The 21,621-nt window shown below is 53.1% G+C and overlaps 2 protein-coding genes across 5 annotated transcripts in view; both read left to right on the top strand.

The window, feature by feature from the left end:
* The first annotated feature begins 4,373 nt into the window (after positions 1-4,373).
* Positions 4,374-11,609, top strand: ZP3 (zona pellucida glycoprotein 3). Its single transcript, XM_045461987.1, has 8 exons — positions 4,374-4,809; positions 6,672-6,790; positions 8,525-8,628; positions 8,705-8,882; positions 8,974-9,091; positions 10,699-10,790; positions 10,918-11,054; positions 11,375-11,609. Exons 1-8 carry the CDS (start codon positions 4,504-4,506, stop codon positions 11,593-11,595), a joined length of 1,275 nt encoding a protein of 424 aa, XP_045317943.1. The 5' UTR covers positions 4,374-4,503; the 3' UTR covers positions 11,596-11,609.
* Positions 11,610-20,386: 8,777 nt separating this feature from the next.
* DTX2 (deltex E3 ubiquitin ligase 2) overlaps positions 20,387-21,621 on the top strand; it is a 35,598-nt gene continuing 34,363 nt past the window's right edge. The window contains exon 1 of one of the 4 annotated variants that reach the window (XM_045461978.1): positions 20,387-20,533. The gene's annotated coding sequence lies outside the window, so the exon portion shown is untranslated. Of the gene's footprint in view, positions 20,534-20,690; positions 20,857-21,621 lie in introns of those variants that run through there. The other 3 variants (XM_045461980.1, XM_045461981.1, XM_045461979.1) reach the window with 3 other exon arrangements.

The raw sequence follows: 21,621 nt of genomic DNA, 5'->3' as shown, positions 1-21,621 counted from the left end.
TTATCGATTAACTTTCGGAGAATTGATATCTTTATGATAAATGTGTTTCCCATTCACAAATATGGACTATCTCTCAGTGCATTTTGATATTCTTTGATGACTTTCAATAAAGTCTCATAAAGTCATTCCTCAAAGATCTTGCACAATGGGGTGCCTGGGTGGCTCGGTCATTTAAGCGCCTGACTCTTGATTTCAGCTCAGGTCATGATGTCACAGGTTGTGAGTTCAAGCCCCACATTGGTCTCTGTGCTAACAATGCAGAGCCTGCTTGGGATTCTCTCTCTCTCCCTCTCTCTCTGCCCCTCCCCCACTGGTGCACGTGTGCATGCACACACACTCTCTCTCTCAAAATAAATTTTAAAAAAATTTCAAAAAAGATCTTGCACATTTTTTGTTGGTATGTTTCATGCCTAGTAACCTCATATTTTATTTCAGCAATTGCTTTTGAGAACTAGTTAAAAGCCTTCTTCTGAAATTGGATTCCATTGACTTCTCTTTCCCTTGAATCTGACCTAGAGAGGGTTTATTTTTCACTTTTCATCTTGAAATCCTGTTTACCCGGGGCGCCTGGGTGGCGCAGTCGGTTAAGCGTCCGACTTCAGCCGGGTCACGATCTCGCGGTCCGTGAGTTCGAGCCCCGCGTCGGGCTATGGGCTGATGGCTCAGAGCCTGGAGCCTGTTTCCGATTCTGTGTCTCCCTCTCTCTCTGCCCCTCCCCCGTTCATGCTCTGTCTCTCTCTGTCCCAAAAATAAATAAACGTTGAAAAAAAAAAAAAAAAAAAAGAAATCCTGTTTACCCTTTACCCTGATTTAGCAAATATGAACATTTTGCTGCGTACACTTCTCTGTATCCCTTTATATTTGTATGTGTATATATGTACAAAGACGTGTATACACACATGCACATGCATGTATACACGCACATATATGTATACACATACAAGTGTATGCACACGCATACATATACATACTTTTCCCCCAAAACCGGGCATCATCGCCTCACATCAGAAGGCACACGATGTCAGTTTATCCCACTAGTGGGACAATTTTTTTTCCCACTAATTGTTAGTTAACTTTGACAATGTGGCTAAAGTGGTGTCTGCCATATTTATTCACCATGAAGTAACCACTTACTCCTTTGTAATTAATACAGAATCTTAAGGGAAAAATTTTGAGACTGTGCAAAGCTTCCATCCACTGTTTCCCCCCCCCCCCACCCCGTGTTGTTTTCATTGTGTCAAAATGTACATAAAATTTACCATTTGGGGGAACCTGGCTGGCTCAGTCAGTGAGGCATGCAACTCTTGATCTCGGGGTTGTAAGTTCGAGCCCCACATTGGGTATAGAGTTTACTTAAAAATAAAATCTTTCTAGGGGCACCTGGGTGGCTCAGTGGGTTGAGCGCTCGATCAACACACTCGATCAGAGAGCTCGATCTCATGAAACCCGTGAGATTATGATCTGAGCTGAAATCAAGAGTCACCTGACCCACCCAGGCGCCCCACAGATGGTCATTTCTAAACTATCATTCTTCTTATGATTGTTAGTTGGCATTCTACTGTAAGGAAGTTACTTCCCTTTTCTGGAAAAATTTTCCCATGTATGTGTATTTATGGACTATCAGAATTGGATGCTCATGGATTCTTACTTTATTCGATGTGGAGTCCCCAATTTGGCCAGTGGGATTCCCCTCCCCCCACCATTCAATTTGGCTTGTATATTTTTTTAAATTTATTTTTTTTTTAATTTTTTTTTTCAACATTTATTTATTTTTGGGACAGAGAGAGACAGAGCATGAACGGGGGAGGGTCAGAGAGAGAGGGAGACACAGAATCGGAAACCGGCTCCAGGCCCTGAGCCATCAGCCCAGAGCCCGACGCAGGGCTCGAACTCATGGACCGCGAGATCGTGACCCGGCTGAAGTCGGACGCTTAACCGACTGCGCCACCCAGGCACCCCTAAATTTATTTTTAAATGTTTATTTATTTTTGAGAGAGAGTGTGCGTGTGCACGCACAAGTGGGGGAGGGGTGGAGACAGAGAGGGACAGAGGACGAAGCAGGCTCTGTGATGACAGCAGCAAACCTGATGTGGGGCTCGAACTCACAAACCTCAAGATCGTGACCTGAGCCAAAGTTGGATGCTCAACCAACTGAGCCACCCAGGCACCTTGTGTCCTTTTGACAGGTCCTCATCATTTTGTGAGTTTTTGCCAAAACAGGATATTCCAGATTGACCTTGTACTTTGCTGTCTCTAGTCCTGCAATCAGCCAATCTTTTAAGGAGCCCTAGGTCCCCCTGTCAGAGAGGAATTGTATTTAGAAACCAGTATCTGAGGGTGCCTGGGTGGCTTAGTGAAGTGTCCAGTTTGCGAATCTGAGCCCTGTGTTGGGCTCCGTTCTGACATCATGGAGCCTGCTTGGGATTCTCTCTCTCTGCCCCTCCCCTGCTTGCCCATGCCTGCACTCTCTCTCTCAAAAGAAATAAACACTTTTTTTTTTTTTTTTTTTTTTTTTTTTTTTTAAAAGAAAAGAAACCAATATCTGGCCTCTACCATATTGTAAGGAAAATGCTCTGGGCTGGTGGCCTTGCCTTTGGTGAATTCTGGCCACCAGGTGGCAGCACTTCTCAGAAAAATGGGAAAGACCCAGAATCTGGACCGGCCACGCTCCCCGCTGGGAATGTTTTTGGTCCTCTTTCTGGAAAGGGAAAACACAACCTTACTACCACCTCATGTGCATACAGACACTCCTCCAGCCTCACCTATCCCTCCCTCTCCTCCCAATACATGCCTCACACCCTCACCAATTTCTTCATGTCTTGTTTGTTTGTAAGCTCTAAGCCCAACGTGGGGGGGGCTCCAACCCATGACCCCAAAATCAAGAGTCACATGCTCCACCGAGGCAAGCGCCCTAGTCCTTCTATCCTGAAGCTTTCTAAAAGGGGTTAGCTCCAGGGCAGAGAGGGAGAGGGGACAGATCCCAGGCTTCAGGGAGGCCCTGATCTCTAGTCCCCAGCCCACCCCACCCTATTTTCCAGCACAATCCACAAACACAGCTGTGGGCAACAAGCATGGAGAGGCCCCTCCCCCTGAGGGCCGCCACTCCTAAGACACAATGTCTCCAACTAGCTGTTCCTTGGGGCCTCAGGCTACAGCTGGCTCCCTCCCTCTGGGACTGGGTAGGTAAGTTAAAAAGAAAACTACAGGCCCAAAATGGCATCACTTGTGTTAAGGCAAGACTTATACCTAACCTACCTGCAGTTTCAACCCCTCAGAAAGGTAACCTTTAACCAGCCAACAGAGGAATTTCCTGCACTAGTTTGAGTACTAGGAACTTTACTGAAAGACCACCTTCCGTTCACCCTAGGAGGGCAACCTTGACTAAAACAATGAATTCTTTCATAATAATTTCCTTTATGTCACTCCCTCTTTATTTTTTTAAATTATATTTTCTTTAAAAAAATATTTTTAATGTTTACTTCTTTTTTGGGGAGGGGGGGAAGGGGCAGAGAGAGAGGGAGACACAGAATTCGAAGCAGGATCCGGGTTTTGAGCTGCCAGCTCAGAGCCCAACACAGGGCTCGAACCTAAAAACTGTGAGATCAAGACCTGAGCCGAAGTCAATGGCTCAACCGACTGAGCCACCCAGGCACCCCCTCCCTCTTTGTTTTATTTTAAATTTTATTGGTTTTTGAGAGAGAGAGAGAGAGAGAGAGAGAGACAGAGCATGAGCCTCAGCACCTTCCATGGCCTCCCTTGCCCACACAGCAAAGTCTGGCATCTCAGCCAGACACTTTCATGTCTCCGCCCCACCCACCTGCCCAGCCCCCCCAGCAGCCACTCTCCCTCTCAGGGATCCGAGGCTCTGGCAACTCTGAGTTCCTAGGCTTTTCTCCCAAGCCTCCCCTGTGCCCTCTCTTCACCTCTGTTCACCCAGCTGCCTCTGCCGGAACGGACCTCCCCTTCTATCACCCATAAAATTGGGCAAGAGCCCCTAAAATTACCTGGTCTTTTTTTTTTTTTTTTCCTGGTCTCTTAATGATGCTTCCTGTTCTCTCACATGGAATAAGCTCCCTGCCACGCCCTGATCAGTTCTCCCGACCCTTCCAGCCATGAAAGCCTTTCTCCTGGTCTCCCCCATCGACCTGGGGCAGCTCTTAACTCCCTCCCAGGGCTGGCAAAAAGGTAGACACGTGGGCGTAGGGGCGGGGCAAGACATGACTGAATAGGCTGCCAGCCCACGCTTCTCAGATTTAACTAGTATACAAATCACTTGGGAAGAGAGTAAAACACCAGATTCTGACTCCGTAGATCTGGGGTGGGGCTGAGCGGCAGCAGTTCTAACAAGCTCCCAGGTGGTGCTGATGTTTCTAGATGGGGGACTAGCCCACTGATTGGTTGGGGAAGGGAAACAGGTGGGAGCTCAGGTGCAAGTGGCATCATCCGGGGTATAAGACCACTGGGTGGTGGCTGTAGTTACCAGCGGGAGTGAGCATAGGCGCCATGGGGCTGAGCTACGGGCTTTTCATCTGCTTCCTGCTTTGGGGAGGTACGGGGCTGTGCTATCCCCCAACCACCACCGAGGATAAGACCCACCCCTCGTTGCCATCAAGCCCCTCTGTGGTGGTAGAGTGTCGGCATGCCTGGCTGGTGGTCAACGTCAGCAAAAACCTTTTTGGTACTGGGAGGCTTGTGAGGCCTGCAGACCTCACCCTGGGTCCGGAGAACTGTGAGCCCCTGATCTCTGGGGACTCAGATGATATGGTCAGGTTTGAAGTCGAGCTGCACAAGTGTGGCAACAGCGTGCAGGTGAGACTTGGCCTTCTGGGCGGCGCTGGGGAGGGTGGATGCTGAGTGGATGTCCGGTGGGAGGTGGGGCTGGGCCAGATCCCTTTCACTGGGGGCAGGCTGAGGCCTGAAGCTGGGCATTGGTGATACCAGGCTGGGGTGGTTGAAAGCTCTTGCCTCTAGTGGCTGGAATCAGGTGGGGGGTGGGGAGGGGGGGCGGGGGGCAGTGGAGTCCAGAGGTGGCAGTGAACTTTGGTCCAGATAGGGCATCCCCCACTCTGATTCCTGAGGATTTGTGAACCCCTGGAGAGCATCCGGGAGAGATGTGGCTGATTTGGGGGCTGTTCATGACCTGCGTGTGGCCCAGCATTTGCAGGAGTCCTAGGAACTTGTGGGGAAGACGTAAAGCTCGAAGCCATCACAGGGGGAAAAAAACCCCTAATGTTGGCCTCCCCCATTCATGTTTAATGCCTCGAAGCCTCGAACTAAAAGAGGGAGGGGGCGAAGGGCATCATAATCCCCTCTGTGTTGAAGATCTTACAGGCACAAACGGGGCAGTCCCAAGTGGGGGATAGGGAAGCTTAATGCGGGAGTCGGGTACAAACAAGGGAAGAGCTGAGTAATTCAGGCTACAAGGAAGGGCTTCCAACAAAGCAGGGCTGGACTAGACACAGGATCCCTAGCTGGTCCACAATTCTCTGGACTGACTTCCTGGTACCCCACTGAGAGCCATCTTCTCTGTCCTCGGCCCCTGCTCCCGCCCACCAGGTCTCAGCTTGGCAAGGGTGGGTACAAGCTCAGCACCTAGAGCCCTCCTGGGGCTCTGATCTTAGGTGCACCTCCCCACCCCCACCCCACCAGGGCTTGCCCCAGGGCCTTCTGGCACTTGCTTCCCCAGGGAGAGGGGAGAGAGCCCAGAGAACTGCGGGAGTTATTTGAGGAATTATTCTAGTTGAGTACCCCTCAATCTTTGAGCATTGGAATCACCTGGGGAGCATTTAAAAATTCTGATTCCCACCGCCTATGCTAAATCAGACCCCAGAAGTGGGAGCCAGACATCAGGATCTTTAAGGTCCCCAGGTGAGGCCGGTGAGCACAATCTGGCCACACCTTTCTCCTGGGCAGGGTCTCCCAATCTTGCGGACAATCACCTACGGCCAGGACCTGTGCTGTCTCCCAGGGCCATGATTGCTTTAACGCCCTGAAATTCTGAACTTCTGAACAAGGGGACCCACAAATTCTGCAGCTGGTCCATTTGAGGCCCTCACTAAAAGCAAGCTAGGACTCTCCCCTGAAGATTGAGCGGTTAGGGGCCAGGCAGCCTCACTGTCCCCTTCTGGGTGGCCCACTGGAAGGTGCAGATTTCCCCAGTAGCACCTGCCTGGCTCTTCCTGCCTCAGGCAATCCCTGAACAGTTTCCCTTTCTGTGAAATGAGTGTGAGAATAAGTCCGAAGAGGACAGGCAACTTGAGTGTCCACTGCTGTGGCAACAAGTTAAAGTTCCTGGTACTTTCTGGCTTCTTCCGGGGGGCTTTTTGGTCCCAGACCTCAGCATCCCCCGAAGGAAGCTGTGTGTGGGGATGGGGGTGGCAGCCTGAGCGGGAGCCCGTGCCTAACACCCCTGGTCACTGGGCACTGCTTAGTGCCAGACATGGAGCTGATCCAGACCCCCTACGGGGGTGTGAGGAGTCAAGGCTGAAAAAATGGAGGTTCCAAGGTGGTACATGTTCAGGCTTTCCCATGGGTCAGCGGTAGGTGGACTTTGGGTCCAGGGCCGGTGGTCCCTCCATCCCCAGTGGGCTGCCCCTCCCTGTACCCTCACATGGGTTGGCAAACCTAGGGCAGGTGATGCTGGTAGGGTCAACCCCGCCCCCTCCCTGCAGGTGACCGAAGATGCCCTTGTGTATAGCACCTTCCTGCTCCACAACCCCCGCCCCGTGGGAAACCTGTCCATCCTGAGGACCAACCGCGCGGAAGTTCCCATCGAGTGCCGCTACCCCAGGTCAGTGTGGGTTGGGGCCTGTCGCGGCCCCTCAGCGAGCATGTCGCCCTCCCGGCAGCGTGACTGCAATAAGGCGGAGGTACTTAAGCTGTGGTCCCTGCTCCCTGTCCCAGCTGGGAGTGGGGAGCCCGTGGAGTCTCCTCTGAGCCTCCGGAATGCATCTGGACCACAGCTGCCTCTCGGTGGAAGCTGCAGGGCTGCCCAGCCCAGGCCTTGGAGTTCAGAGAGCCTCTGAGTAAAGCGAGAAGTTCTAGGCTCCCGTGATCCCTGCTTGCCCTTTGCCCAAGTCTTCCCCCAGTACCCGAGTGCAGGTGGCGGGAGCCCCTCAAGCCTTAGCCCTAAGGATGTGCCTGTGAACTTGGGCACTGAGGCATGAGGAGAGGGCGACTAGGCTCGTAACGACAAGGCCACGATGGCGAGTCCTATGTGGCTGAGTCGAGTGCAGAGTGCATAGGCTTTAATCCTGCCCCTCCATCTGGGAGGAGGTCAGGAAGGTCTGTGCTGCTACCACAAGGGCAGGGGAGATGAGCCATGGCATAGGCCTGGGGAGGAGTCAAGGTAGAAGCTCCCAGAACAAGATCCTGGGAGGGTACATAAAGGGGCAGGTGGGGGTGAGACCCTCTGGGCAGGGCCACACACTCACGCACACCAGGGAGGGCAGCGTGTCACTAATAGAGGCTGCGGCCCAGGGCCCCTTCAATAAGGGAAGGGGGACAGATAGGTTCTAAAGGCCCAACAGATCCAGAGAAGGTGCTCAGGATGGCACCTTAGCAGGCACCCCCTGCCCCCCCAACCGCTTGCCACCGTGAACCTAACTGAGTGGCAAGGATGGTCTCTGAACCCGGAAGGTCCTCTGGCCGCTGGTACAGGAGGCAGATGGAGTCGGGGAGACCAGCTGAGATGGGATGGAGGGAGTCCTGACCTGTGGCAGCAGGGGTGGAGGGGCAGGCTGGAGGGAGCTCAGCGCCTGACCATGTAGGGTAGGGGAGACGGAGGAGCCAAGGGCAGGAAGGCTAGCTGCCCCCTCTCTCGCTAGAGAGGCCAAAGCCCTCCTCGGACCACAGCTGTCTTGCTCCAGAAGGTCTCTGCCTGGGACAGACCTGAGAATGTTGGCTGGCCTGGCCCCACGGGGGGTGGGCAGTGCAGGGGGCCTGCCACAGGCTGGGGTGCTCAGACTTCCAGATGCCCGAGGCCTGGTTCTCAGATGACCTAGCCTCTTCCGTGAGTCCCGGTGGGGTGACTCCCACTGCTTCCGAGGACCTTCCCGTCCTGGTCTAGGCTCAGACGGTCTCCGTGGCTTCTCAAGGACCGGAGGCCTAGCTGTATTTCTCTCTGAAGGACTGCACTAGATCTCAGCTCAAGAACGCTGAGGGGTGCAGGGAGGGAGGGCTGCCTCAGACCCAAAACCTGAGCCCTGATAAGCCCAGCTGGGTCTAAGGGCCAGACTCCTCACTCAGGTGTATCCCATTTTCGTGCCTCCACCTGGGTCATGGCTGGAGGGTGGGGCCCACTCGCAGGTGTCGAGTTTGGGAGGGTCAAGGGGCAGGCTCAGACTTCAAGTGTCGGTTCAGCTGCCTGGCTGGGCCACAGCTGAAGACTGGTGAGGCAGAAATACACACACACACACACACACACACACACACACACCCTCCCCCACCACCCCCCACTGAAGACTCCCCTGAAGCCAGATGGGGTGAGCTCGGGACAGGTGTGGGCAACTGCTCTTCTCCGTAGGCATAGCAACGTGAGCAGCGAGGCCATCCTGCCCACCTGGGTGCCCTTCAGGACCACAATGCTCTCCGAGGAGAAGCTGGCTTTCTCTCTGCGCCTGATGGAGGGTGAGCACAGGGGGATGGCGGAGGGGGGCTGCAGGGAGAGCTCTGGTGGTCTCTCACCCCTGGCTGTGCCTTTCAGAGGATTGGGGCTCCGAGAAGCAGTCCCCCACTTTCCAGTTGGGAGACCTAGCCCACCTCCAGGCCGAAGTCCACACTGGCCGCCACATACCACTGCGACTGTTTGTGGACTACTGTGTGGCCACGCTGACACCAGACCAGAACGCCTCCCCTCATCACACCATCGTGGACTTCCACGGGTGAGGGCTGGGCCACCTCTGGGGGAGTCCTTGTAACATGACCTTTACCGCCTTAGCGCCTGACTCCGTTGTCTCCTCCTTCTCTTCAAAGCTGTCTCGTGGATGGTCTCTCTGATGCCTCTTCTGCCTTCAAAGCCCCCAGACCCAGGCCAGAGACTCTCCAGTTCACAGTAGACACGTTCCACTTTGCTAATGACCCCAGAAACATGGTAATAGCCTTTAAAAAAAAATCACTTTGGGGCACCTGGCTGGCTCAGTTGGTAAAGCATGCAACTCTGATCCTAGGGTTGGGTGTTAAAGCCCCACATTCTGAAGCTTGGAACAGCTGGTCAGGAAGTGATGAAAAATCCCTGTTACCAACTGACTCTATATTAACCCCCTGGAAAGGTCACCTAATACCATATATTTTCACTTAATTGGGGTGGGGGCCTGGCATTACTTCTTGAACACGGTTATGGAAATCTTCATAGAAGAATTGTATGGCAAATACCTACACACCTACCATCTAGAGCTCTACTATTAGACTGGTAGGTGAATGTGAGTAAAGTACTATCTGGTTTTACTTGGAAATCCTCAAAAGCTACTTAAGCTCCTTAGAGGACTCTAAGCAGCTGGGTTTGCAAGCCACTGAACCCGAGGCTCCTATGGCTGGGGGGGGGGGGCATTAAGGGGTGAGCACAGTGAATTTGTAGAAGATGATACTGAAGCTACCTGCCCCCACCCCCCGCAGTTCTGTTGAACAGGAAGTTTGATACAGACTGGCAGGTAGCAGGACGGGTATGAATTGAAGACATGTCCTATTGGTGACATGTCCTAAAGCTGATGGTAGGTCCTGGGGTGGGGGATAAAGGAGAGCAGACTGAGAAAGGGTCCTGGTCCCCAGATCAGTGACCTTGTAGGTCCTAGGGTAGAGGATCCCAGTTGGGGTTGGGAATGCCGTTAACCTCAGAGGTGGTCTGGTGGAGGGGAGAAGGAGAAGTTTTCATATGGGGGGTGGTTCTCAGCACAGGAGCCACCAGAGCTGGGATCTGTATCTTGGGGGAGGAGGCAGGGCGGGTGCCAGAGGACAATGCTGAAGAATGAAAGGTAGCCTGAGTTCTGGGAGCGTTCCCCTCAAAGGTAGATAGGATGGTTTGTCTGTGGCCACAGGGCGGGTGTAAACCCTTATTTACGAGGATCAGGGAACCATTCTACGGTCACAGGCCCCAGTTAACATAAAAAAAATGTCCTGGGAGGGAGCTGAGGATAAAAGCAGTACTTCTCTGAAATAAGGATTCTAAGGGACTCTGAAGCCCTTCTCTGCTGGGGCAGATACAAGGCCAGTGGCCAGAAGTGCCTCCTGGCTTGTTGGAGTTTCTGGAGTGGCTTCCTTGCTGGTATACTCAGCCACTAGGTGGTGGCCAAGGCTTGTGGCTTTGCGAAAGGCTTCAGAGAGAAGGTGGTAGAACTTCTATGCCCTTGTGGGGTTGGCAGGAGGTGTGAAGTGCACTACCTAGAGTACGAAAGGGACCTCTGCCTGGAGATCCCTCTGCCAAATGGGCCAGGGCTGACCTGAGCCCCAGTTTTGTCAAAATTTCCCCTACCCCAGGTGGCAGGGTAAGCCATCGGACAGGGTTGGGGAAAGACGGCAGGGAATAAAGCTGGTGGGTTTTAGTCCTAGGGTCTGGTCTGCCACTCCCTCCAAAATCTTGGGCAAGTTCACCTCTGACCTTCCATCTGTGAAATGGAACTGAGGGTTAAGAGTTAAAGAATTGGCTTCCTGAAGTCACTGGTAGAGCCTAGACCTCCACCCTGTAACTGCTGCTCCTACTTCTAGATCTATATCACCTGCCATCTGAAAGTCACTCCAGCTAGCCGAGTCCCGGACCAGCTAAACAAAGCCTGTTCCTTCATCAAGTCTTCTAACAGGTGAGGCAACAGGTTAGACGTGGCTGGGGTAGAAAGCCTGCCCGGCTTCCCTGGTGTGTAGGTCATCAGCAAGCTGCTTCCTGCTGGCAACCTAGCCGTCCGGATCTTTTCATCTTCCTCTGCTCAGGTGGTTCCCAGTAGAAGGCCCTGCTGACATCTGTAACTGTTGTAACAAAGGTAGCTGTGGCCTTCCGGGCCGCTCCTGGAGGCTGTCCCACCTAGACAGACCACAGCACAAGATGGCTTCCCGAAATCGCAGGCATGGTATGGCTTGGGACTGCTGCGGGGCTACGGCTCTCTCCTCAGTATAGGGTAACTGCCTTACTGCAGAGGGACATTCCTCCTCCGTCTCCCATTCAAGGCTGCTCACCTCTGGGGCAATGCTGTTCGTGGCCTTCCTAACATAGAAGGCTTGGGGTTAATAGGGGGCTCTGAACCCCCACACCAGTGTCAGCCGGGGGGTTCTGAGTAGGGCATAATGACAATTGTGGGGTGATAATGCAGCTGTTAGAATAAAACCTAGTTCAGTCTACTGGAACAGAGCAAAACCCTTTATCTGACCCCAGGTGTCCTGTATCTTTCAGTGACCGAAGAAGCAGATATCACCGTGGGGCCTCTGATCTTCCTGGGAAAGGCTGCCGATCATGGTGTGGAGGGGTCGACCTCGCCTCACACCTCTGTGATGGTGGGCATAGGCCTGGCCACGGTGTTGTCCCTGACTCTGGCTACCATTGTCCTGGGTCTCGCCAGGAGGCATCACACTGCTTCCCGCCCTATGATCTGCCCTGTGTCTGCTTCCCAATAAAAGAAAAAAATGAGCTTTTTGGGTATAGCACAGTGATGTCAGATAGGGGTGAGCTGGAAGGGGGGGGGGTGACGGTACAACAGTGTCATGGGCTCAAAGGAGCCCAACCCAACAAGGACTGTTGTACTTCTAGTGTGGGGGTGATCTACCAGTGGAGAGGGCAGACTGATTTGTGAGGGCAAGCCTGCCTGCATTTTCCTGGCTTTGGGCAACGTGGCCTTCCTGGGGCGGGAGTTGGGGTGGGGAGTAGGGGCTCATCTTCCCTGGTGACAGTAATCCCATGCCTCCCAGGAGGCCAGGGTGTAAGCCGTTGGAGGCCAGGCCTCCTCCTGGGCTAGCAAAGGGTTTGTGTCTCTGGATCCCATGCATCTGAATTGGGGGTGGGGGCAGGGGCAGGGAGGAAAGGACTGAGTCTTCTAGGGGCAGCAGGCTAGAGGCCCAGAGGCCAGAGGTGACTAGGTCCAGGGCAGTGGTCTGGACAGTGGTCCCCTTGGGCCTGAAGCTGCTGTAAAGGAGAATGTCGTGTTGGGGGGGGGGGGGGGAGGGGGGAGGGAGAGAGGGAGGGGGAGCTCTGGACAGGTCCCTGGCTTGGGGGTGGGCACCTCAGGAGGGCTGGGACTGCCTGAAGCTTCTTGTCACTGATGGGAGCTGTCTTGCTGCCTCTCTTGCTCCCAGGTAGAACTGCCCTCCTCTCCCAGGCCCTGGGAGTGTCCAGGAGGGAATGTGGCCCCTTGTCTGAGAGCTGTGGCTGTTGGCTGGTTCCATTCCCCACCCCCCCACTCCCCCCCATTCCCTCCCCCCCCATCAGGCCTGGCTCGTTTTCCTGAGTGAAAATCACCTTCACCAGGACTCCCCACCTTGCCAGTTACCTGCTGTGAGCCTGAGGGTCCTCGTGGGCAAAATGGAGCTGGTACCTGTTGGGCAGGCCTGTTGGACATAAATTGATTGGAAGCGAAAGGAGCTGTGTGTCTCTGCAGCCTGGGGCCTGGCTGGGGGCAGGGGCTCAAGTGTGTTGATAGAGGCATAGAGGCAGTTGGCCAAAGTCTTGGGATTCTGGGTCTACTGAGAACAGGAAGCCCCTTGACCTTGGCTCTTACCCCTCTAAGTGTGGCCTGTGAACACTATTAGCATCACCTGGGGATTTGCGGAAAGGCCAAGTTTTGGGTCCCATGCCAGACTGAAACTGCATTTTAAAATCTCCAGGTGATTCAAGTGCACCGGGCCGGGGGTTTGCATCCTGAAAGAATCCTTCTCCGCCCCCCTCCCCCAGCAGGTCAGAGTGGGCTGTGTGAGGAAGTAAAAGGCTGGAGGTAAGAGGGGTGGGCCTCCTGGAGCTGGTGACCCTGGAGCAAATCCTTCAAGAGCGGTCAAGCCCTAGCTGGACAAAATGGGATGTGGGTGTGGAGGGAGGAGAGAAAGGGAGAACACTTCTCCCTGGCAGAAGGGAGGGCTTTGATGGTCTATGAGCCGTGGAGTAGAGAGGGAGGCCTCCTAGGGCCGCCAACAATGAAAAGGAGCCACTGCATGGAAGGTCATGTCAGGAAGACCCATAGGGACAGAGACTGGCCTGGAGGCAGAGAAAGGACCAGCCCGGCTCCCCGCCACTGCTGCCTTGGCAGGCCACTTCATCTGTAACACGCACCGTGAGCGGAGTGGCATCTGGGCTCAGGCAGCAGGACTTGGGCCAGAGGGCCTGTGTCCCGTCCCATGCAGCTTGACTCCTCACTGAGCGTGTTTCCTCCTCCCCGGCATCGACCCCTTTCAGGAGGTTTGAGTTCTCAACTTCAGCATTCCTGGGAGGGGTAATGTGTTACTTGGGGCCCAGTACAGGGGTTCAGAACAAGCTCCCCCCCCCCCCCCTGCAAAGTGTGCTGCTTTGTCTGTAGCTCACGATCACCTCTGTGCCCATCAAGACCCAACAGTTCAAGAGAAATTTTTGCCCCCTTAACTACCTAGAAGAATTGAAGTTGGGCGTCTTTCCCACAATGGGGTTCTTACCAGAGCTAAATCTTCTCTAAGTGATCCATCTGGGGGGGGGGGGCGTGGGGAGGCGCACACATTCACTCTTCCTGGTCTGTGAATCGCCTTCTGTGCCTTTGAAGCCCCAGGCTCTCATCCCTTTTGGTTCAGGAGGGCATATGTACTTCCTTTTAACTTTGGGAACCCCATATTTGTGAGAGATTCGCACAAGCAAAATTAAACCTGCTGTTCTGTTAATCTGTTTCCTGTCAACTTTTAGCCTAACCAACGTGAGTTCGCTCCTCGGAGAGCCAAGGAGATCCTAGGGAATGGCTTCCAAAGCAGTGACTCCCCGAGAGAGACGGCGAATGGATCCCTTCTGTTTAGGGTTAGGATGGCTATTTAGACAGGGAGGCCTAGGTAGAGGTGGGCGTGATGCATGTGCCTTAAGGAAACATGCCTGTAGAGACCTTGTATGTTATGTAAATGAGGCTGAGGCTCCTCCCTGGGGGAGGGTTTTAGTATTCTAATGAGGTAAACTTAAAGGTGGGTCATTCCAGAGGCCACTCTGTGGTCCATCTGCCCCAGTGCAAGTCAAGTTTAGCTCAAAAGGTCTGGGTGGTCTGGGAGGCCTTGTCAGGGACTTCGCCATCCCCCGAGGGGTGGTTTCGGATTTCATTTGCCTGAGTTTAGAGATAAGCTGGAAAGAAGAGTTTAGGGGAAGATGTAAGACACAGGTTAATGGGTACAAGCAGGTAGGCAGCAACTGTCGAGTCTTGAGGTCTAGCTGGTGAGCAACTTAATTCTTAGACCGGCCAGAAAAACCTGTGGAAGACGAGGCTTTTCCCTCCCCAACACCAGCAGGTGTTCAGACAGAACCACACTCTGAGCTCCAGCTGCTTCCACAACCCCCGGGGGGACTGTCCATCCGCTACTTGCCCTCCTGTTTCTGGGGCTTGCAACATCCTGGGAAGTCCTCTCCAACTTCCGCTGTCCTTGGGAACAGGAAGTGGTTGTAGCTGGTGTGAGGAGGAAGTGTGAGGAGCAGGTCAGCTCCAGCCAGTTCCAGATGGGCCTCATCTCTCCGGGTGCCACCGAGAGGCGGCCTCCAGCACTGAGATCCGAGGGCCCTGCCTCCAGTCTCCACTGGAGGCTAGAGCGGGGAAAGGGAGGGAGGTGGCCGGCAGCTGAGGGTCTGGATTTCCATTGCCTACGGCCACCTGTTTCCCTGGTGTTTGGGTCAGCTGCCTATCACATCCTGTGAAACTCTCAGTGGACCGACACTCCGTGGGTTTAAAACTTTGCCTTTGTGCTTCCTGGTGGCCAGGGGAAAAAAGGACAATGCGGAGAAAGGGGGGAGCCGGGGAGTAAAATCATGTTTGTACAAATACAAAATGAAAATATGTCCAAGGTCTTTTTTTAAGATTATTTTGAGAGCGAGCTCTCGTGTGTGTGAGCGGGGGAGGGGCACAGAGAGAGAGGGAGGGAGAGAGGGAGAGCGAGAAAATCCCAAGCAGGCTCCCTCCACATGGTCAGCGCAGAGCCCGATGCGGGCTGGAACCCACAAACTATGAGATCACCCCCCGGGCGCCCCAAAGGTCTTGTTTTAACTCCTTCCTTGAGGGGAACTGCCAGAGGCGAAATGGGTTCAAAGGAGAATCTGAAGATTTGCATAAAGTAATCAGGAATGCAGAAATGAATTTGTTGATAGACGCAAGTTTGGCTTCCTACAAAGGGCAGAAATCAATTGCATCTCCCCAGACAAGACTTATTTGCAATAATTTGCACTACTGATTTTCCACAATATACAGAATTGCAAAATATTTTCTGTCAAAGACCGGGAAAGGCAGATTTTTACAGAGTCAGGGTATCTGGAAGGGTGCGAGAGGACATTCCGTAATCTCTTTGTTCATGTCTGTATCTGAGACTCACGCTTTTTCCTGATGGATGTTAGATTTATCACGTATTTTTAGCAATCAATTCTAAGCAGCAACCAGGGACTATTGGAAGTTTTCCGGGGGAGGTTGGCTACCACCAGAAAGACAACTTTGTCTCTTGGGGGCGCCTCTTGCCCTCAGCCTTTAGGCTAAAAGGCCTGCCTTGTCCACGCACAACTGACACCTCTCTTCTATGGATCTCAAACCAGGATGCCAGAGTACTAACTTACAATGAGTAAGTAACTTACAATGGGGTGGAGGGCATAGATCCAGTGAGATTGCCTGGTGTGAAAGCAAACTTCTCGGATGAGTTAACTGTGAGTACACATCAATTATTTCAGACTCGCAGCAAAGGAACCAGCAAAAAGGACAAGCCAGTTCAAAACGTGTTCCAAGGGGCTGGGACTTACATAAGATGACGAACGCTTTTAGGGGCTTCATCCTGGGGCTGCAGAGCCATCACGCTTTTGTTGGCCGTGTAGGTCACACCTGGGTCCTGAGTGGGCACTGTCGCCCAGAGATGCCAGGTGCTGTCTATTAATCAGAAATAATGAGCCAGGCAGCTGTGGCTTCTAATCAGACGGTCCCTCCAGAGCGTCAGATGGAGGCCAATTAGCCGAGTGGCACCAAGCAACAAAATTCTGCCTTTCCAAGCAAAACCTCAGAAAGTGCTTGAGTCCCTGAGCGGTGATGCTGGGCCCCTATGTCATGGATCTTTTCTTGCTCCCTGAGTGAGCTGGGGCTGTTCCAGGATCGGAACCTTCGGAAGCAGTAAATCCTGGCACATGGAATGGAGTCTAAGAACTTTTGGGGGAAAAAAAAAAAAAGAGTTTCTTTGGCCACCATCACTCCCCATTCCGTGGCCAACAGCCACATTCTTTCTTGGGCCACGCCATTCATTCTTAGTTGCTAGGGAGCCTTCGGAAGCCTGTGAGCAAGCTCCATTTGAGACGTTAAAACACACACACAAAGCTCCCCTTCGGGGCAGATGATTTTGTGAGGACAAAGAGCCTATGCCAGGAATGTTTCCGTCCCCTTTCACCCCTATGTGCCCTTTGTGCCAGGCATACCTAACCTGCCCTACTGTGTGTGTGGAGGGGGAGGGAGGCGTGTTCACATTTTCCAAACCAAAACCACAAATAGGTGCATGTTCCGTATGCTGTGAAAGTGTCTTTTTTGATTAACCCTAGACCTTGGCCATTGTTCCCTTAGTACCTGTGCATCTTCCTTATTCTTCTTAACTAGTGTTCCAAGGTCATTTAACCTGCCCTCTCCTAGTTGCTGTGGATCCTTTGCTACTATATTGGTTTCAAGTTCAGTTTGCAAGTGGCCGATCCTGGGCCCCTCATTTCCAGCTTCCTGAGGGCCATCCTGCTGCAGTCTCAGAACACAGCACACTCGCTCTGTCCTGCCTAAAAATTAAAAGTCCGTGCCCCCGCACATGCTCCCTCTTGCTGCTGCCCTATTTTGCTTTTTCACTACCAGAACTCTTTATTTTCCCCAAATAAAAATAGTCTTTCTTTTCAGGTTACAAAAAAGGAAACCATTCATTGGGACACACTCAAATGGGGCAAGAAAAGTACAAAGAAAGTGAAAATCACCTGCTATCCTGCCTCTCAGACTTTACCGTGTTGTCTAGCGTCCTTCCAGGCACACACAGCCATGGGCAACCTTACGTAAGTAGCCTCATTCCACACGTGTGGGTTTATCCTCCCCCGCCCCCCGCCCCCATGCGTGGAACACAAAGACTGTTTTTGGAACCTTCCCAACCTTCCCAAGCACACACACCTATGTGCATCTCTGTGCTCAGGCCTCTGCTTCTCAACGGAAACCACGAGGGACACACCAGTGGCCTCTGTGTAGTTAAGCTGGAAGTTTGGGGCGTTTCCTGGAGCCAGCAAGGTGAGAGAGCCCAGAGCTGGGAGACAGGAGCCCTCGGTTCTGGTATAGTCTTGCCTCCCAGCCGGCCACCTTGTTGGGCCTCTCAGAAGCATCTGTCACCACTGAGTACCACCTCTATGGGACACTCCCCTTGATTCTCTGATTCACCAGGCTCGCCCCAGTCCAGCCTCCCTTCAGACACTTCTATGTTTCATCTGTCCTTCAAAGGTCAGTGTTCCTTAGCCTCGGACTAACCTTGCTTATCTTCTGAGGTCTTTCCACGTGATCTCAGTCTCATTGCCGGTGACTCCCCAGCCCTTGCCTCTACCCAGGCAGCTCCAGAACCTCCCATCTGGCTGTTCTTGCCGGTCTCCCTACCTCCCCCTCACCTTGTTGACCGGACACCTCCCGCCACATTTCTAGTGTCCTCTACCTCATGGAAAGCCACCCCATGCACCCAGCCTTCCAGGTTGTGTCCTCTGTGAAGCTTCTCTACCCTGGCTTTCCCTCTGGTTCCCACACTGGTCCCCAACCTGGGCAGCCCCATCGAGCCTTCCTCAGCGCTCTGGCTCCTCCTGCTCTCTGAGTTGAGATGTCTTCCCCTCTCCAGAGCCTAGGTTCCAGAACCTTTCCAGCCCGGCCTGCCACCACAGTTCTGTTTGAGCCTGTAGGTGTGTGTGCAGCGGGATTTTTGGACAATATCAGGCAAGCATTTCACTGAGGAAAAAGGAAGCACTTAAGAAAATATCTTTTGAGTGTTGAAAGGCTTTTCTAATGCTTCAGACCGTTTCACCTTGTACCACCCTCCCACCAGCGAGGCCACTCATATAGGGGTGCTCGATCTGGAGTTAGACGACACCTTGATTTTAAGACCAGCTCTGCCAGTTGCTGGCTGTGTGACCTTAGACACATGGCTTAAACTGTGTCTCAGCGACCCCGTCTTTAAAATGGGGATAACGAGGGGGCATCTGGCTGGCTCACTTGGTAGAGCATGCAACTCTTGATCTCAGGCTTGTGAGTTCAAGCCCCACCCCTTCCATGGCATGGAGCCCACTTAAAAAATAAATAACATGGGGAGAATGATAACACCTACCTCATTGAGGGGCTTTAATGAAATGACGCATGCCAAGTGTTTGGCACATACTAAGTGCTTTAGAAATGTTTGGTGTAGGGGTGCCTGGGTGGCTCAGCCAGTTGAGCGTCTGACTTCAGCTCAGGTCATGATCTCACCATTCATGGGTTCAAGCCTCACATTGGGCTCTGTGCTGACAGCTGAGAGCCTGGACCCTGCTTTGGATTCTGTGTCTCCTTTTCTCTCTGCCCCTTCCCTTGCTTGCTTGCATTGTGTCTCTCTCGCTTTCAAAAATAAATAAACAGTAAAAAATTTTTTTAAAAAGAAATGTTTGGTGTAGATGGTTACGGCTGAGAAAACTGATTCGGAAAGAAGAGGGGAAATGTTCGCATCCTAATCTGTAGCCACTGCAGTCACATAAATCACAACTAGAAAGTTACCCTTCAGTTCTAGAAAGAGGGCTAGTTCTGGGTGTAATCGGGAGAACCTGACTTTGGTGTGTCCCCAAATTCAAGGCCTGTGTCCTGTAAGTCAGGTCCTGGGTCATAAAGAGTCCTGGCCTAGGGTACCAGAAGTGGGGCCACAGGCACTCCTTCCCCTCCTCTCTGGGCCTCAGCTTCCTCTTCTATAAAATGAAGTTTTGAGGGGCACCTGGGTGGCTCAGTCGGTTGAGTGTCCGACTTCGGTTCAGGTCATGATCTCACGGTTTGTGAGTTCTAGCCCCGCATTGGGCTCTGTGCTGACAGCTCGGAGTCTGGAGCCTGCTTCGGATTCTGTGCCTCTCTCTGTGCCTCCCCCACTCACACTGTCTCTCTCTCCTTCAAAAATAAATAAACATTAAAAAAATAAAAAAAAATTAAGTTTTGAACTGAATGATGGGGGAGTTAGGGGAGCGTCTCTTTCTGAAATCCCTGATGAAGTGTGAGGGGCATTAGTGCGAGGGACTCTACTCAACTAGAGTCCAAGATTCAGAGAACTCTGAACCCCCTGAACCTGTGTGCAAGATTGTACATGTAACGTGTGTACATATGTGTGAGCATGTACATCTGAGCATATTTTGGGAATAGCTTTCTTTAGCTTTGAAAGGGAAGTCTGTGATCCCAGAAGGGCAGTCTCCAACCTGGTTCAGGCCTTATCACCTTCTATCTGGACTACAGCAATGTCCACCAAACTGGTCTCCTAGCTCTTTCCTCTGTCCCTTTAACCTATCCTCTACCTACCGCACACGGTATCCTTCTAAAGTGCAATGCTGACTGTCATCCCCTTGCTTTGAATCTTTCTATTGGTTCCAGCTGCTTAAATTCCTTGCATGGCATTTAAAGACGATCATAATCTTACCCAGCCTGCTCCCCACACTCCTGTCCTGACACACCCTAATCTATTTTCTCTGTCCTCAGCCCCTCCATAAACCCTTTGCCCTGACCACAGAGAACATTTCACTGCTTCCTGATTGTGTCAGGCACTTTCACACGTCTCCTCCTTTGCAAGAACTTCTCTGTACTCCATCTGGCAAACCCCTATATATGCTTCAAAATCCAATTCATGCAACACCGCTTTGTGATGTCTTCCTGACACCCCCTCTCAAATTAAGCACACCCTTCTGCGCTCCAACTCCTGTGTTCAAACTCCCATTTGTCCCACTGTACTGTAATTCTATGTTTGAGTATCTGTCTCCCCAAATAGATACAAAGCTCTCCCAGGAGAAAAACCAAGTTCATAACTCACGTTTTAATCCCCGGTACCCAGCACAGGGCCTGACATCACCTACGTATCGGTTAAAAAGTACCTAAAACGAGTCAGTAAGTTAACGAAGTCAGTGAGTGAACAGACTGAGGAGGAATAGATATACCTGAACAGGTGCGCGACGGGTTGGGCCCCGCCCCGCCCCCAACCCATGGAACTACATTTCCCAGAAGGCCCCGCGTCCTGGGCATGCGCACCGGGGCGCTAGGAAGCTGCGACGCTGAGTTTCACTCTGGCTGCCTCCTCAGAGTCGGAGCTTCAGCGGGAGCGGTGCCCAGGCCGAACCCCAGCTGTAGCCCGAGCGCGGCGGTGCCCTCAGCCTGCCCCCTCGCCTTCCTCAGCCTCGGTGAGAGGGGCGGGCAGGCCACCTGCTTGTCGTCAGGGCTGGGGTCCCGGGGACGCGGGGTTGGGGGGGGGGGAGGACGGGGGTCGAGCCGAGCTGGGACCGGAAGGGGGCGGGCGTGCGAGTGAGGGAGGGCCGGGCCGGGGAAGAGCCCCGGGGTGAGGTCCGGGGGGGATTGGGAGGACGGGCCGCCGCGTCGGGGAAATCGGAGGCGCGGGCAGCTTAGGACGGGACTGGGTGCCGGCTGCGAGGGTGAACGCCGGGTGGAAGCCGAAGGGCTAGCAGGGGGAGGGGCGCAGACCCTGGGAGTTTGGGGCCGTCGCGAGGTGGGTACCCCTCCCCACAGGACCGGGAGGAGGCGGGGGTGGCCTTGTCACCGGGCTACGCGGTGAGGGCGTGGATTCTCCCGGGGTCCGGGGTCTGCCTTCAGGTGGACGACTTCGCTGGAGCCCGGGGCCGTACTTTGAAAGAGTTTTTGCCCCGTAACTCTGCTTCCCTCGCCTCAAGTAGGGGGTCGCCCTCCAGGAAACAGGAGTTTGCTGGGGCCCTGGGTTACTTTTGACGGGTGCGTACTGTATGTGGAGGAGGATTTAGAAGACCTTCTTTTCTGAAGCTGGCCTTCCGTCCGCCCCCCTCCCCTCAAGCCAGCTGCTCCCCTCCACACTGGTTCCACTTCCCTAAGTGCCAGTAACAATGGAAATGGTGTGTGCACGGGCGCTTGGCCCCTTAAGAATGAACTCTGAATATTTCTGCCTGCCGTCCTAGCTCCTCTGGAGTTCTGGAAGGTGAACTTTCTGATGAAGCCAACATCAGGCTTTACCATCAGGGTAGCTGTAACTAGGCCTCTTGTTCTTTTGCTGTGTGACCTTGGCCAAACTTTCACCCTCTCTGGTGTGTTAATTTTCTGGATACTTATCACTGCAGAGTGGCTTATGGAGTCCGTTTAGGCCTTTTCATGAAATTGCTGAGGTGTTTGTTTGTTTGTTTGTTTGTTTGTTTGTTTCCACCGTTCCCTTGATGACTGAGTGGGTGGAGGGAGACTGTTGTACCTTCTGCCCTGCCCAGGCTGTTGGAAAATAAACCTGGTGGTT

This window comes from Leopardus geoffroyi, chromosome E3, assembly GCF_018350155.1.
Source record: "Leopardus geoffroyi isolate Oge1 chromosome E3, O.geoffroyi_Oge1_pat1.0, whole genome shotgun sequence".
In the NCBI taxonomy this organism is placed as follows: Eukaryota; Metazoa; Chordata; class Mammalia; order Carnivora; family Felidae; genus Leopardus; species Leopardus geoffroyi.
The sequence above is the reverse complement of the archived record's forward strand: the minus strand, read 5'-3'. Positions and strand labels throughout refer to the sequence as shown.